The 19,146-nt window shown below is 35.0% G+C and overlaps 1 protein-coding gene across 4 annotated transcripts in view; it reads left to right on the forward strand.

Annotated features, from left to right (window-relative positions):
* The window catches only part of LOC145258222 (semaphorin-5A-like), a 457,393-nt gene that overhangs the window by 350,967 nt on the left and 87,280 nt on the right, over positions 1 to 19,146 (forward strand). For all 4 annotated transcript variants that reach the window (XM_080116169.1, XM_080116168.1, XM_080116172.1 and 1 more), the window contains one exon: positions 15,468 to 16,035. In XM_080116169.1, the coding sequence (XP_079972295.1) occupies positions 15,891 to 16,035 (145 nt within the window). In that variant the 5' untranslated portion in view covers positions 15,468 to 15,890. The remainder of the gene's footprint in view (positions 1 to 15,467; positions 16,036 to 19,146) is intronic.

A 19,146-nucleotide genomic window follows, 5' to 3' on the forward strand; every position in this document is an offset into this window, starting at 1 on the left:
TTCGTACTACTCGAAATCTAAAGCAAATTTATTTATCAATTGTTCTACATTTTAAAGCTGCACGATGGCTTTAGTTTTTACTATCGACATTTTCTGACAGTCTCCCTTGCTCGAAGAGATTACGTCTCTCTTCCTCTGATTAACGACTGTCGGCATTAAACTCTGACTGCCAACTCTTGACTCATTTCTACGTGTCTCTCAAACTATCTCGTTACGCCATAAACTCTACACGACTAAAGACACAAACCGGGTGATCTAACTTCGTCATCTATTTTGCTTGTTAGTTAGCATTCTTTTCGCTAAATTTATATTTTTTGGAACTTATTTAACATAAATGACTTTTACCTTAAAAATACTTCTCGCTTTGATAAAAAATTTTTTTTTTGTTTCTAGTTTTACAAACTACTACTATTAATAATAATAATCGTTCAGCTAGCTTGACGTTGCCCGGACCAATTATGTAATTCTATCTAGTTCTACAGGAGTCAGTTGGCTGAAATAGGACCTCAGATGAGCCATACCATTAAGATAATAAGATAAAGAAAGACTCGCAATGTTTCTTATCTAAAACAAAGTGCTGTAAGAAAGAGAAGAGGACACTTACACTAGATTTCGAAGTCGATTTTGTATTTTGTCAAGAAAGTAAAGAGAGCTTAGCGCGGCGACTCCCCAGATGCAGTAACTGTGAGAAAGTTGATTAACCAAATGTATAGATCATCCCCACTACGTGTCGAACGAATTTCGATGACCCAACGGGGATGTAGTAATTTATTGTTTTGTGTGTGTCTGTACCCATACGGTGTTTCTGTATCTCTTTTATTCGCTCACGGTTTGTACGCTATATTCTTTGTGTAAGTTAAAATCTGCCTTCTCTCGTGAAGGTCGAGAGTTACACATACGAATGTAGACAAACGGACGACTATCTGTACTTGAGTATAATTTAAAGCACCAATCTCCTCCCATTGCCAACAGGGTTCCACGGAGAGAGGGAAATTAGCGGTATCTTACGGCACCCGTCATCCAAAAGAAAAATAAGATGAGGCAGACAGACATAACAATGGATGGGTGGTTCGATAGCCATATTTACCAAAAAAAAAAAATGTTTTTGTTTTTTTTTATACGTAGCGTTAGTAATGTTGTCGAACGGTGATGGGAGAGTGGATAGAAAACTGGGTTATTTTGTGGTGGGTAGGGGGGAGGGATGACGATATTTTGAGGGGTTGAGTTGGTATGGTCTATTGTACAGGAGTGGCAACCGGAGACGCGGGAGGTTTTCTTAAGTGGATGGGGTGGTGCGTACAGGGCAGAGTAGTCTCGTGGCTCGCACTTCTCATTCATGTTCTTGCTTTCTCTAATTCTGATCATAAAAATTGTCATTTTCTTGTTTATTTTGGTGCTGAAGAAAATGATATAAACAATGTAAAAGAGTAAGAGATTTTTTTTTAAAACTAAGACATTATTTATCAAGGTCAAAAAGCAACTCGACGATAAATTAATGATTTTATATGACGTTATAATACACGTCTTTAATGACAGATTAAATTGGGCAGAATTTTTGTTTTTAAAAAAGGCAGTATAAGTATTTGTTTAAATTGTACTTGCAGACAACTATATTATAGCTACCAGGTAAACCGCCACCTGGTATCGTGTCCAACAATTGGATATGTATGAGAAATAAACTATGCTCATAAAAGCTCTGCTTACATTTAAAAGCATAAAGGGATAATAATTGACACGGGTTGTAGGTAGAATAATGTTTTACAGAGAGGAAGCCATAAATTGGAGCTCATTTGAGCACCTGCCATTAAAATGATGATAGCGCAGGAAGAGACTAGCAACATCTCCTCTGTGAGAAAAAGCTACGGGGACTGGAAGAACACACTACCCACTAGATTTCGAAGTCGGCTCTGCATTCTGTTAAGGCAGGAAAGTTTATTTGAATTAAATAAATACAATACAAGAGGAATTGATGTGGCTGTTATGGAGAAGGGTCATCACTTAACAAGATCAGATTCCACTCGAAGATGAGTTTTAATGAGATGAAAGACTTGCCAGGATATCTGTGTGGACGGTTCTAGGAATCTGTGAACATTAGTTTTGAAGATGGTCATATTGTACGTTGCGAGAGATTAGTCTTGTAGCAATAATGTCTTGCACAGACAGGAAGGCTTTGCGAACAAGTTCTACTCGTGGCATTTTTCTTACAATATCATTTATTACTTAATTACTAACTTTTAACATTTTCTTTCATAATATATCCAAGTTAAATTAAGTTTTTACGATAGTTTTGTTCATTTAATTGTTAGGTAATTTGCTGGAATAATTTTAGCAATCAAGTAAAATATTTGATTTTTTACTTGATTTAAATAATTTAAAAAAAAACATGATTTTTGGTTTAATTTAATTATTTTACTGTGCAATAATTTATATCAGTTTGAAAACGGTTACATTAAAAAAACAAAAAAAAACACACATCGGTTTAAGTATAAAAAATCCACTAATGTAGTCTAATGGCTATGACTTCGGAATAGAAGTATGTGAGCGAGAAAATATAAGATATGCAGAGAACAATGCAAACAGTCAAAAAGATGTGCCATGGTTTCTTTAAAATCAATTTCAGAAATTGATTCCTAGAAAATTGAGAAAGTTTTTATTATCACTAGCCGGAATATACACATATATTTTTAAAAGGATATATATTTATGTTTATATATATTTTTGTAGAAGATTTGCTCCTAAACAAATAACCATATCTTATTAATTTTCGGACACGGTTTCTACGCGCAGAAGGTTAGAAATGTGGGCTGTATTTAGTTTATGCATAAAAGATGTACATGGGGCAGAAACCGTTCATGAAATTTCGGATACGTGTGAATTTTGTGAGAATGTATCAATACGTACAAAAATGAGTAATAAATAATCCGAATTTCAAAGTGCTTAATTGGGAGTTACCTGCAATTTGAAAATTCAAATATTCCAGATTTGAATTGAACTCGACCCATATTCATTGGACACCAATTGAGCAATATTACCTGAATTTCAGTTTCTTTTTTTGACCAATTAAATGTGAGCATTTTCTAGGATCAAAATCGTGTAATTAATTTTAATAAATATTATAATGAGAATTTTCGATATTGGATGTTTTATCAGTATTATTTTGTGTTCAATTTAATCTTTGCAAGAAGATATAAGCATTGCACAAAACTGTCTGAAATTATCGATCTTTATATGGATATTCTTTTAATATAATATACTAGTATTTCAGCTTGGCGTTGCCCGGATTTTGGAGGTGTATGTTGAGAAAAAAAAGCGATCATTTTTTTTTTTAATTTGACCCTTATTATGACCCCTTAACATTTGTTTTGGGCTCAAATCAAGTTATTAAGTTAGATCCATGTCCAAGGAACCTATATCTAAAATTTTAAGTGCTTGAACCCAAAATTAACGGAGGAGTTTGGTAAAATTCCCAAAAGTCAAATCGTTGAACTTTGACCCTTTAACAGCCAAATTTCTGGTCGAAAACCAATTACAAAGATTTTCCCAAATCCTCATACACTGTATATCAAATTTCGAGTCTGTAGACTGAAAATTGACAGTTCTTGCGTAGGAAAATGTGTACACACAGACACACACACACACACACAGACATGTTCACTTTTATAGATATACTAGCATTTCAGCCCGGCGTTGCCCGGGTGTTTGAATGTCTATGTTGAGCAAAAAAAAAAAAAAAGTGGTAGTAGGAAGGCAGGTTCGAACCCGTACTGCGAAGGAGGAAAAGAACGGGGGAAAAACCAGACGTCTTTGCTGTTACGACCACCGCCAAACCGGAAGTTACTTATATTTAAATTAAGGCTAGACAATTGAAAGGAGAAGATGACTTTAAAAAATGTCGGCGAAAAAAGCGACATCCCTGTAGAAAAGTGTCTAGTTGAAGGTGAAGATATAAATGTTTTTAGTCAATTTTTCGATATGTGTCGTCTGAAAGGTCGAGCTTCAAAACGATACTGACCTTGTAAAAATCCGTCGCCTCAGTCGAAAGTTTTAGGCAGACATACAAACATACATATATATATACATTTATATATTGGTAACTAAAAGTTGCCGACGCAAACCAATTAAAAAGCTTGCCTTATCTCTAAATACCCTTTATGTAAAATTTCAAATGTTTAGACCAGAAATTGTCTGAGTAATTTGGCAGTGGTCGCATTTTTTTAATTTAACCCCTATTATGACCCCTTAACTTTTATTGTTTTGGGCTCAAATCAAGTCCATGTCCAAGAAACCTATATCTAAAATTTCAAGTGCTTGAACCCAAAATTAACGGAGGAGTTTGGTAGAGTTCCCAAAGGTCAAATCGTTGAACTTTGATCCCTTAACAGCGAAATTTCTGGCCGAAAATGTATTACAAAGATTTTCCCAAATCGCAGTACCCTATATATCAAATTTCGAGTCTATTGACTGAAAATTGACAGTTATTGCGTAGGAAAATTTACACACACAGGCACACACAGACGCGCCCACTTATAGATAAATGTATGTTTTGTTTACTTGCCACGGCACAAGGACAGACACAAGGATGGTTTTTAATGTTGAGGGAAAACAGCTCCTCAAAAGGGACACTCTGGTTAGTAACAAAAATAAAAAAATGTATCAGTTATGAAGGAATTCTCCTCCACTAACAGAAACCAGAAGATTGACGTTAAAAACTGCAGTGCAGCACCGAACAGATACTAGACTTTGATCTTGATCTGGAGGCCAAGAACCCTTAGGTGTATATATCTTCGAAAATGGCTTCGTTTTCTTTTTGCAAATGTTCCGGTCTAAAATGCCACGAAGGTTTTCAATTGGGTTCACGTCGGGCGATTGATTTGGCCATGAAAGTGTATCAATCCTATTTTGGCTCAACCAATGCTGTGCTACTTTAACAGAATGACAAGCAGCTTCCATAAATAGGGAGTTAACTTATTTCAGTTTATCATTTGAGAAGATGGTAGGTGTCCTTCATGTAATATTGAAGCATATTTAGCAAAATTGATGTTTTCTTTCGCACTCCATCGGGTCTGAGCGACCATCCCTCTAAATTACCCCTCATACTATAATCGAAGAACCCCCATTTTATAGCCTTTTGAAGTCTCACTCTTGCTGAGGGAGCCTCCATACTCACATTCTTCCAATCGTGACTCATCAGCAAAAATTACGAAAAGGTCAGATGTCTCTTCACTATCTCACGAGCCCAATCTATTCCGCGCTTGATATTGACAGGATGAAGAAAAGATTTCGTTCTCGCAGCTTTACCATAGTAACCCAGCTTGTGAAGATACCTGACAGCTGTTTGGAGACTGACATCAGCTCGAGTTGCAATGTCAGATACTGTGCACCCAGAATCCTATTCAGAATTTCTTTTCACAAGACGCAAGGTTCTTTCAAAGGGCCTGGAGGAGGTTTTGTGCAATCTTTGTCTTCTCTTGTGAATCGTCCAATAAACAGTAGAAATGGGCATTGAAAGATTTCCTGCTATTTTGCATTGACTAAAACTACCTTCATTTTAACCCACGGTTCGTCCTCGAAGAAATCCTGATAGGTGTGATAAGTCTTCGGTTCATGTCATGCTTCGATGTTAGATGTAATTTATATGATATACTCTTAAGATATTTCAGCATTATTCTTATCTGTAAATATAAGTAAACATACATTAATCTTAGGAAAAATATTTATCTTAGTGCATATTATTTTATGTTATGTCTGTCTATATGCATATACACACATATATATATATATACGCACACGCATGTATATATATTTATATATACACGTATACTACATACATATATATTGCATATCTTAATATATATATATATGTATATATATATATATATGTATATTGCATATCTTAATATATATATACTTTACTATAATAATTATTAAATACCTACATACACTAGTGTTTCATCCTTTCGGGAATCTTCAGTGCAGGGTGTCACGATTAATACCAGTCGAACGATTCGAACCCCGCATCACGAGACATCTCTGGCTCGATTTAGCGAAGACCCAATCCATTCGGTTACCATTAACCTGCTGAAATAACGTCGAATTTAAACATTTTTAATTTTTTAAATGTCCATTTACATCAGTCAGAGAGTGATCTAATCGTTATACGATGATCTATGCATAATAGCTAAATTGACCGACTTTAATTCAACTGAAAGTGCTCAATGATAAGAAACGAATTTCTTAAAGGGGCTGTCATAATTATGTCATATATATAATTTACAGAATGTCATATATATATATATATATATATATATATATATATAATTTAAAGAATGTTTAGATCAGCCATTGTTACCGTCGGTTTCCAATCTGATAAGAGGGGGACCGTTTAAGATACCCATATCAAGCTATCTTAAGCCTACACTGATCTGTTGTATAACCGGAATTGGAACCATATAGATAACTTACTAGATAACATTCAAATCTCATTTTTCTAAACTACCTAAAACTCAAATAATAAAAAAAGAATTTGATATGCTTAACTTTTTTCCGTTACACATTATTTTAATATATTTGAACTGTTTATCGCGTCCTTTATGAGAAATGCTTTTTTCATTCTATCAATTTCGGTCCCAAACAGAACCTTTTCTTAATCCACTAGTCTAAGGGAGATAATCTTGCAAGCTATGAAAGCCATTTCAAAATTTATAATAATTATTCACTTATATATTTTTGTATTTAACTTTATTCCTCTTATTATGTATATCGTATACCATGTTTATATTCTTTCGCCCACGCTATTTAATATGGATAACTGTGAATGAAATAGTCCCAACTCGCATTTAGGTAAAAATGCACTTTCGTATGAATAATTGAATTCATTCAAAACGCATCCCAAAAAGAAATAGCGCATATATATATATATATATATATATATATATATATATATATATATATAAAAAATAAAAATTATAACACGGAAATTACATAATTGTCGATGCAATAATTTATTTCAACCTTATGGTATTTTCAAGCATCTAAATCAGACAATTACATTTTTGATACTGAAAAAAAAGAAAAGAAAAGATCGGGCTTGGCCCTCAAAAAACCAAAGGTGGTGGCAGTAGCAGTAGTTGGTTTTTTGAGGGTCGAAGCCCGATCTTTTCTTTTCTTTTTTTTTTCAGTATCAAAAATGTAATTGTCTGATTTAGATGCTTGAAAATACCATAAGGTTGAAATAAATTATTGCATCGACAATTATGTAATTTCCGTGTTATAATTTTTATCTTATTGCTCTGTTTACCACATTGAGCTCTCATACCCGGATTTCCTCTGGATTTATTCCATTATAACACCAGATATATATATATATATATATACTTGAATAAAATGTGTTTTTATAATCAGTCATGACCGTTGGTTTCATGCTGTAAGCGATTCATCAGATCACTCCTACACGTTTTGGGACGTCCTTAAACGTGTTGTTCATCTCATGCCTTGCTCACGGCATGAAACCAATGGCCATGACTGATAAAAGAAAAAAACCTCTAATCTATTCAGATATTTTAACGCTTTGCAACGTTGCCAACGAGCATTACGTATAAATGTAAATTTGAAACTTCAAGCCGCTTCGGAAAGTTTATACTCATCATCTATCAGTTTTTGTGCAGATGCGTATAGACTGTCTTGCCGCTGTCTCCGTCATTCAACAAATATTACGTGACGCGAACGGATCTTTCAATGCGCCTGTTTTTTCAATTTGTCAACTGCTGACTGGTGTTCATTTCAACACCGGTTGCGTTTAACCTCTTACCCCCCCCCCACACACATACTTTTGTTAGTCGAAAAGAAAGTCACTCTGTTTCCTTTATTTATTTATTTATTTTTTATTTTCACAAACGTATATCGTTTTCCAAACTAAATCCTTTTGCAACCATTTTAATCTTTTTTTGTGTGTGTGTGTGTCGGTCTACTTATTATCTATCCACATATAATCCCTTCCCCGACACATAAACACACACACACTATATATATATATAGAGAGAGAGAAAGAGAGAGAGAGATAGAGATGAAAACTTTGATAAACACATAACTTGGTTTGTTTCTCTTTCATCTCTCTATTTCCTCAGAATACTATTTCTAAAAATCTCATATGTGTGTGGGTGTGTGTGTATATAATATAAAGAAAGATTTGAAATATATGTCAGTTATCAACACAGAATTTTCCTCGTTTCATCTGAGTAGCTTAAATATTATACACACACCCATATATATATATATATATATATATATATATATATATATATATATATATATATATATCCTATTATTGGTCATTTCTTATTAATTTTTTTTATTTTTCATTTACGACTTGTTTTCATAGAAGTCTGTTTCAATTAATGCCAGTACCAGCAATTTCAGAACTTCTTTACAATACTTATCTGCTAATAATCTTTCCTCTAATGAGAAGAGCGCTGTTTTTAAACTTCACAGATTAAGGAAATGTAAATATATTTGAGTATCCTGTCAACAGTAAATTTATGTAAAATACAGGGTGACCCCCCCCAAAAAAAAAACAAAATGCACGGAGCTAAATTGAGGTCATCTAGAAAATCTGCTTTAAAACGGAGAAAAAAAAACCGACCATAGTGTTTTGATGTGATGATTTGAATATAATAAACTAGTTATGACCAAAGTTTCATTTCATTCGGACAAAACACTAGGAAAAGGGGCCGAATTAAAGGTGGGACCCGTTTATTTTGGGTAACCCTGTATAATTTTCAGTATTTAATTTGTGATCTTCAATATATACATTAGAACTAACTCTAATCGCGTATTAAGTAATTATTGAAAATAAATGCATAAATGTTATAAATATTAGTGTTAAGACAATTAATGGGAATCCGCAATTTGAAAAATCGGAACTTTTAATTGTATCGGAATCTATATTGAAATCGGATAAAAAATATGCCTTTTTTTTCGATGACCAAAACAATTCATTTAATGTTTTGGAGTTGATTTTAGTTTAAAATTGGTTTTCCATTGCTGGTGCTAACGATAAAATATATATATATGTATTGATATATATTTTTTTGTTTTTTTTTTATTTCCAAATGTTTCTTCATCATTAACTTTTCTTCACATGCATATATATATATATATATATATATATATATATATACTAGCGTGGGTGCCCGGCGTTGCCCGGGTGTTTGGAGGTGTATGCTGAGCAAAAAAAAAAGGGTAATTTTTTTTTAAACTTTGACCCCTATTATGATCCCTTAACATTTATTGTTTTGGGCTCAAATCAAGTTATTAAGTTAGATCCATGTCCAAGGAACTTGTATGTAAAATTTCAAGTGTGTAGACCAAACATTGTCGGAGGAGTTTTGTAGGGTTCTCGAAAGTCAAATCGTTGAACTTTGACCCCTTACCAGCGAAATTTCTGGCCGAAAACCAATCACATAGATTTTCCCAAATCTCAGTACCCTGTATATCAAATTGCGAGTCTGTAGACTAAAGATTGACAGTTATTGCGTAGGGATATGTACACAGACAGACACACAGGCATGTTCACTTTTATATATAATATATATATATATATATACCAGCATCGTTGCCCGGGTGTTTCGGGGTGTATGCTAAGCAAAACAAAAAAACAAAAAAAAAACGGTCATTTTTAAACTTTGGCCCCTATTATGCCCCCTTAACATTTATTGTTTTGGGCTCAAGTCATTAAGTTAGATCTAAAAATTGACAGTTATTGCGTAGTGAAATTTACACACACAGGCACGTTCACTTTTATAGATATATAACTAAGTAAGAATGTTCGTGGGACGCTTCTTAATGTACATAAAAACGAAATGTAAAAAGCCCCCAGACGTACCCCTCCACCGTACTGTATACCGATACTCTATGGCTGACTGAGATAGCTTCCATACATTCATATCTGATTTACCTCTGCACTCCATGTTTAAAAAGGATGTGTCCTCTATAGTATCAGATCTGACCGAATGGTTAATTGCAGGCATAGACCAATTCATACCATCTAAAAAATTCCAACAAAAACCTAACAGCCAGCCATGGTTCTCCCCAGAATGTGCTGCTGCTATCGCGCACAGAAATCACTTTTTCCATAGCTACCAACGTAATAGATGCACTGAGACTAAAGCTGCTTTCAGGACTGCCAGCAACCACTGTAAAAGAGTAATAAAAAAATGCAAGAGAGCTATATGCCCAGTCTGTTAAATCCAAGGTAGCTGATCAGCGGCTTGGTTCCCACCAGTTTTGGCAAATAACAAATAGGATCCTGAACAGAAGTGTGCGTTCTATCCCAACCATTATCAATGGACCAGAGGTCATCTCATCAGCGTCAGACAAGGCCAAACTATTTGCAAAGAACTTTGCAGTTAATTCTACCCTATGCGACGAAGGCCCTCAACTCCCCATATTTCCTTCTATAACACAGAACAAGCTAGGTAACATACAAATATCCGTGCATGAGGTCGTCAAGGTAATCAAGAACCTAAATTCCAGTAAAGCAACTGGCCCTGATGGCATCTCAATTATAGTGTTAAAAAAGCTTCAACCAGAACTTGCTCCCATACTTACGAAACTATTTAAGCGTTGCCTTAAGGAGAAGTTGTTTCCGACTCCCTGGAAGACCTCATCAGTTTGCCCTGTATTTAAGAATTCAGGTGATAAGTCATCTCCCTCTCAGTACAGACCAATAAGTTTCCTGTGTGTTATGAGTAAGTTGCTGGAATCCATATTAAATAGAGAAATAATCAATCACCTCAGCAGGAATAACCTTCTTAGTGACACACAATATGGTTTCCGCTCTGCAAGATCTACCGCAGATGTGCTGACGGTTATATCCCACAGGATTAGTGAATCTCTTGACAAAGGCTTCCTTTCTAGGGCAATTGCTCTTGACATATCAAAGGTCTTCGACAAGGTATGGCATAAGGGTCTACTTCACAAGATTTCCAGCTACGGTATAACTGGAAATGTTTTCTCAATCATTAAATCATTTCTCTCCGATAGGCTCATAAGAGTAGTGGTAGATGGACAAAAATCGGAGGCCTGCAATATAAATGCTGGAGTCCCTCAGGGGTCAATCCTGGGCCCAACTCTCTTCCTGATCTACATCAATGACCTCCCTAAACACATACTTAAATCATTCGTTGACATCTATGCTGATGACACGACCATCTACGGCAACACATCAAAGGCTGTAAATGACAAAGTTCTCTCTGATTCTCTCTCCTCTGATCTCGAGCGCGTGGTTCAGTGGGGGAAGATGTGGCTGGTTACCTTTAATGCATCCAAAACCAAACTCCTATCCTTACATCATCAACGCTCGTATCCCCATCTGGCATCAATTGTGATGGATGGCTCTCGTCTGGGTGAGGCCCCGTGTTTTGACAAGCTTCTGGGTTTGACCTTTACTCCTGATCTGAAATGGAACACGTACATCAAGTCTGTTGCCAAGGTCGCTGAAAAGATGGTGGGATCCTTCTACCGCTCCAGAAGATATCTCACTACTGATGCAATTCTCTATCTATATACAAGCCAAGTACGTCCAAGGATGGAATACTGTTGCCATATCTGGGCAGGAGCTGCTAAAAACAGCCTATCCTGCCTTGACAGAGTACAAAATAGACTTCGTGGCTTAGTGGGGGTGCCCTTTTCTCTACCCTGTAACCTCTCTCCCACAGAAGAGACGTTGCGAGCCTATCCTTGTTTAATCGTTATTTCCATAGCAGGTGCTCGTCTGAACTCCAATCTCTAGTCCCCCCTCGCCAATCTTTCATGAAAAACACCCGTCTAGCTGAATCCACTGTGAAACATTTCCCCCACTCTATATCTGTGCCTAAATCAAAACGCTGATTCCATGAACAAAGCTTCTTTCTTAGAACTGCACGCCTGTGGAACTCTGTTCCATCAGCCTGCTTCCCGCCAGACTACAACTTGGATGTCTTCAAGTCCAATGTTAACAAATTCCTAATGAACCGCCCCCTTAAGTAAACACTTCATCAAATCTCCACACTAACGTAATGTACTTGCAATAACCCTTATCCCTGAGTGGCTTCCGGGCCTTGATAAGTGGTGATCACTGTGTAAAAATAATATATATATATATATACTCAATGAATTTTTATCTAAAAACTTGAAATTTTTGCTTATAGAGTATTCAAACATGCGGATAATTTTTAATCGGTTTTTCATCCGGGAAAAATGGCTACTAAGGGGTGAAAATTGAAAAATGTGTACTTATGGCGGGTCATCGGATTTTTAGCAATTTGTCAACTGTTTCACACGACAGCTCCCTTTTGCTAAGAGTAAATAGCTAGGAATACACCTTTTAAAGCGTGACAAGCTGGCCTAATGGTTATAGTACTTGACTCAATGTCTTTGGGTCTTGATTTCGATCACAGCTCGAGCTTTTTTACTTTAAAGAAGTGAACTGTTTAGAATTACATAATACTCGCAGGCACATGTCTCAGTTTCGTTCCGTTTTCTTTACTTCATCGGGTACATCTGCTATATATATATATATATATATATATATATATATATATATATATATATATATATATATAATGGGTGTGTGTTACATAGTGTATTGGGACCCACATGTTGTATGTAGAGAGTCGCAAGAGAGAGAAAAAAGACCAGGAAAGGATTCGACCCATTCTTTATTTTTTTCAGTAAAACAACAGACATTAATTTACAGGTACTTCCCAAAATACCGCCTTGTCTCTTGTTCGAAAGTTTTCTCCTACTTCAGTATGTTTAACAAGGCTCTGCCGTGTCGAACACGTAGTACTTGGTGTTTTTCCGACCATATTTATAATGCGTCTTTTTCTGTCACTCTTGACTAACGTTTGTTCCAACCCCTCTCTCTTCCTCTTTTTTTTATAATCTTTTCCTTTCCTTCTTTCTCGCTGTAAACCGCTCACACCGCTCGGTCATTTGCACACAACTGCTAATGCTGCTTATACACGCGTACACGTTCTCTTACACACACACACACACATTATTTTCTTTATCAGCCGTCCTATAAACCTTATTATTTTTCTGTATATCCTCGCTCTCATTGCATCCGTCTGCTTTTTACCACGTTTTATTTTATTTTTGGGTTTGGTCGTGGACGGGGTTCTTCATAGACCAGATGGGGATCAATGTCAGTGAAGATGGGGCATTCGTCAGTGGCCGTTCGTCAGTTTGCAAGTCGTGTTGCGGCCGTTTTATTTTTTTTTCATTATACACGCAGTGTTATTTTACTTATTTAGTTTTATTTGTTTTTCTAATCTTATTTTCCATCCCCCCTTTCTTTATTCCACTTACTCATCTCCGATTATGAAAGGCTTGCTTACAATTCTTTTCCGTTATCATATATCCTTACGCTTCGCACCCACAACTCGAAATCACAAGAACACAGACACCCCCTCCCATATGTATATAATGTTTCAACTCCTTACGCTAAATAATTGAGCTACTGTGTGTATCTTTTGATTTTTGTATAAAAAACTCTATTTTTATTCATATTATTATTTAGTAGAATTCTAACTTTTTTAATTTAGCTAACGCTTATTCATGTATTTCTTTTTCATGTATTTTCTATGCATCTAACTCTTATTTATCTAGTCTTAATTCATATATTTTTTATTCATATCGCCAATTCATCTATTTTGAATTCGTGAATTAATGATATTTCGTCTATTCTTAATTTGATTAACCTCAATGTTTCTATATAATGTCTTTTTGCTCTATTTGCTCTTCTTTTCTTTTCTGTTTCTTTCTTTCTGTTTTTTTTTTACTTCTAACTAGCGGATGGTGGTGCCCGGCTTTGCCCGGCCGTAAAATACACTTAAATATGATATTTTTATTTGTCCAGATTTCGTATATATTATTATAGCGTCGTGATTTCAAAAGTAAATTTTTAAAATGTATTTAGGCGCCATCAGCTGGAATCGAAACCAAAACTGTAACATTCAAATCTTGTGACGTTACCACTGTATCAACATGACACGCATATAAACTGATTAAAAAATTAAAAAAATCGACTAAAATGAATGTACAAAATGGTTAACGATCTTTTTTCATTTGCACCTATGTTTGATGCCTTAAAACAATTTTTTTAATCCAATCATTTGAGGCCCCTAGCACCGCTCTGCGACTTTTAGTTTCGGACGAGATAGTTTGAAAACATGGAGACAGGTTAACAGTCAGTAAGACGGACAGACATATAGCCGTTTATATATTAGATTTTTTTATTTCCCCTGATACTGTTCTTTTTTCCCTCTAATTGTCGTCTAATTCTTTACTTCGTTCACTAATTCTTAAATAGTGTCCGCAACGCTACTTAAATATAAAAAAAAACTAACAACAATAACAAAATAGTCTTTTTATACTCGCCATATATAACCCCCGACCCTCTCTCTGTCTCTCCCTCTCCCTCTCTCTCTCCGGTTTAATAATCATATTACATTATAGTTCGTTTTTTTTATAATGACTCTTCCATTTAGTTTATTTTTATTTTGTTATACTGTTAAAAAGAGAAGGGGAAGCGTGAGCGATAGGAATGGTATAAAAATACTGTGGTAAAACTAGGTCTTTATGAGATAATTACAGATATAACAAAACCAGAAATAGTATAGCTTTTATTTTGTACTAGTCTGGGTGGCGAACGTCAAAACTAAGGTTACTCAATCGAAAAGAGTGGATGACTTGCTAAAAGATATGCGACCCCCTTGTAGAAAAGTGCCTACTTGAGAGTTAACCATTTCATGTTTTTGACCAATTTTTCGACATTTCTCGTTCAAAAGTTCGAAGTTTCAAACGATATCAGTTTCGTCACGTTCCGACGCGTCTGTCGGTCCTGGATATGACCTTAAACTATATCCAATGGTGAGGCCCCAGTTTGCGGGCTTTGGGGAGTGTGGAGCCACCCCATAATTGCCATTGCTCCCAGGTCCACTCTGACCCAGAGTGGTAGTACCTGTTAGGGTCCCAACTATGGGTTAAATAAAAACCGACTTGAAAAAAAAAATTATATTAAAAATGTTTCTCCCGAATCACTGGATTCGGCATTAAATAACCTGAAAAGGATTTATATGCTGTAAAACAAAAACAACCAACCAACGCGTTTGTCAAAAGTTTTTAGCAGACATACAACTACACATTTCTGTTCTTTTTATTTTTTATGGTGTAGATATGAGAAGGAAAAAAAGCATAATAATTGAACGTGTTTGATTCGTGCAGGTTTGTAAATCTATAAATTTTAAACCAAATAAATGTAGGTACTTATACAATACCATGTTACAATTTTTAAATATAAAAGTTTATAATTGTAAAAGTTTTAGACGTAGATTTTATTAATGACACACACGGAATATTCCCTATAGTAAGATGTGTTTGTTAATAATAGTTAATACTTTCATTTCTTTTATTTATTTTTTTTTCAGACGTTGCCGAAGTTGAAAGGAACCGAATCAAGATAGACAACTCATGTTACAACGGGTCAATAAACATTGGCGACTACCGAAACTCCACTTCAAAGGGATATCTCTACGAAAGACCAGCATCAACAAAAACTTATTGATGCCAACTCAAAGGACAAAGAGAAACTTATATATATAATTATTATTATTTAATCACAAAACCTTAAATATTAAAAAATATTTTAATTATTTATATTTAAAATAAATATATTTAATAGTATATTATTATCATTATTGAATCCGGCTCGCTGTTTGAAACCGACTGGCGTAGTCTTGCATCAATGTCTCTTCTGAAACGATAATAACTGACCTCACGACACGGCCAATGTCGTCACCTCAAAATACATGTCGTTGAAGTAGAAATGACAGTGAATTCCGTGGTTAAGAATGTTTAACCAAGAACACCAGAAAAGGGCAAAATTGTGGCCGCTCAATCTAAGACTCTTCCTCACGTTCGCCTGTCTCCCTTCTGTTTTGTTGGAGACGTCTATGCAATATGCCACCGGGGATTACCGATACGTTTCCTACGAAGGTGAGTCGTCAATTCTGTATTTAATCGTTGATTCTTTAAGAGTGTTACAAATATCGATGGTATTAATTTCGCATTTTTCTTTTGGTGGTCAAATAAGCCGCTTTATTTGAGTAATGTCCCGTTTATTCCTCTGCGCTATCTTTCGTCTGGGCTGATTTCTTTACCTGTATTTGCTATGCTGTATTCTATTAATTGAAGAAGCATCCAAATTTGCAGGATACCGACCGGGTCCCATTCGTCGGCTAATAAAGGAATCCTTGCCATTTTTTTTACAGCCGCATATTTCTTCCAATGTTGTTATATTTATATACGTGTGTGTGTGTGTGTACGTTTCCTATGAAGCCTGAAACGGCTGGGTCGATGTTTATAAAGTTTCACACAAATATACTTTATGTGCCTGGGAATGTTCCTATACAGGTTCGTATTGGAATGCCTCGAATAAGTATAAAAATCAATAATCGATAATCGAAAAATCTGGTTAAAGAAGGAACAGTCTGATTTAGAACAAGGTTTACACTTTATAAAGTCGAACGCCACAATAACATTTAACAAGTTTTATCACTGCGCACGCAGAAGAGCGTGTCGTATGAAATCGAATATTTTTTTTTCTGTTTGAAGCATAATTGAACAATGTTACTTGAAGTTTTAATTTCAAACTTTAATTCAAGCTATTATATTATTAAAAAAAAATGTAAAACCGACAGTAGGTTCTCTACAATTTAATGTAGACCATAATGCATTATAAACTAAGTTACTACGGAAAGGCATATGAAGTTTCCTCTCAGTACATCGTGGTGGGTCCTTGATTAGAGCAGTTAGCTTATAAATCCGTTTTTTTGAAAAATGAGCTATTTTCTGATTCTGATAACAATAAATATATCGTGTGGAACATTCATTTTTCCACATTCAATCCCGAGCAACGTCAGGTCTTTCTAATATATATATATATATATATATAATAGCATTGACACCACCCCTCGTTAGACCACGACAAGTAAGGGACGGTGAGTCTTGTCAGTACTAGATGGTGGATCATTTAGAAATACCAGGCACTGCATGTAGGAAGACGTCCACACATCCCTGCTTAATCGAGAAATATATGCAACTGAGGAACACTTCTGAATTTGATATTCCTTCGAAATGTTCTACTTTGGAGGAGGGAGTTGCGTCAACCGCGTAGGGTTAATGCCAATAGTTTATGTATAAATATATATGTGAGTATATATATGTGTATATATGCTTGAAGTATTTTTCTTAAATTGACGTGAACACTAGGATACTTCAATTAAAAGTTAAATATGAACAGGTAAAATTATAGAGAAATAAAAGGCGAATTAAATGAGGTATAGGTTGTTTAAATAGTTACATTCAATTTAGTATAAATTTGTGGTTTTTCAAAAAATGACAAGTGCGGACTTTCTTTTTGCCTTCCCCTATATATTATCTACTTTTTATGTAATTCGGTAGTAGGAATTATTGAACTCGTCATCGAAATAATTCTGAAACCGCTTAAATTCGTTTCTTACTCGTATGTGAACCCTGAAATATGTCGTAGACAGCGATGTCTACAAACCTAAAGGCTTTTTATGTATCGCAGATCAAGGGCATTATTGGAACATTAATTTTCAGTAAAACAGGCTATAATTCATAAATCTCCTTAAAGTTTGCCTTTGTGACAACTTTATTCATACGAACGTCATCTATAATGTAATTGAACACAGCTTCAAAGGCTAAGCAGCGCTCAAAGAGTCTGATGCACCGACTTAACTATTTCAAATCGGGGCCAATAATTCAAGAGATTATTCATATGAAAGTAATGGATAGAAAGGGTATGTTCTAAGGTTATGTGGTAGTCTGTTTAAAGCACTGTCTGTAGTGTATAAGAAGCTTAATTTTAATGAGTTACAATTCAGTTTCGTAAAAACTACTGTCGGATATTAGACAGGTATTAAGTGGACAAGGTAAACAGATCAAATGGCAATAACTTTTATGTAATACTTATAAAAAACGCAATATTGCAAACCATAATGGTGGTATACTCCTTAAATGTTTGAAGTAAACTTCCTTTTCTTAAATCAACTTTTTGCTATGAATTTAGAACATTTATCAATTGGTGACATGGTTTATATTTAAATAGAGAAACCTGTTTATATTTCAGTTCTAGGCCCCTTGAGTTTAAATTGTTCCCGTGCTTAAAATACTTTATTTTATGAACATTCGATTCGAACGCAGTAACCACGATATCTATATATTACATTTGATTGAATTGAAACATATTTATAAAGTACTGTGGTTATGTAGTTTTGTGTACTTACCTATCAAACCCTTGTAGTAATGCAGACTACGCAGTATATTTATAGCATCGTTGGAAAGAACAGATAAAAAAAATTGATCCTAACTCGTGAGCCAAGGCAGTGTATTTCAATTCGACCTGTACATATCGACATAAGTTAAAATTGTAAGAAAAGATTTTTGCATTAATCTTTCGTAAATCGGGCGATTCCATTTGATTTTCGTAAATCGGGCGATTCCATTTGATTTTCGTAAATCGGGCGATTCCATTTATTTTCGTAAATCGGGCGATTCCATTTGATTTTCGTAAATCGGGCGATTCCATTTCCAAAAAATATGGCGGGTCGTAGTGTACGTTCGAACATGGAATTGCCGGAACGTATATATATATATATATATATGTCTGTGTGTTTACCTATTGCAGATGCTTTGTTTCAGACTAGGGAGTCTTAAGCAGTGAATAGTTGTAAAGAATTAAATTGACCCCTGTGTCATGAGAAAGAAAGTGATTCAAACGGAGATTGTGTTAAAAAAAGAAAACACCGTTGAGAGTGATATCAACCTCGACATTATGGTCAAAATAAGAAAGTCTTATAATTGATCGCATACAATAGTTTCCAATATTTATTTTGTTTCAACCGTGAGAAATATTAACATTGTTAATAAAAAAATAAACGTATGGTTCCTCTGGAGAACTTCACCACAGAATTGAAAACATATTCTCTGCCCAACAGGTTGCTGTTCCGTTGTGCCAACACGTGTTTATTAGTAGCTTATATCGATGCACGAACTAAAGTAATCTGCAGAACTGTATATTTT

Source organism: Euprymna scolopes, chromosome 33 (assembly GCF_053919585.1).
Source record: "Euprymna scolopes isolate OS-2025 chromosome 33, ASM5391958v1, whole genome shotgun sequence".
In the NCBI taxonomy this organism is placed as follows: domain Eukaryota; kingdom Metazoa; phylum Mollusca; class Cephalopoda; order Sepiida; family Sepiolidae; genus Euprymna; species Euprymna scolopes.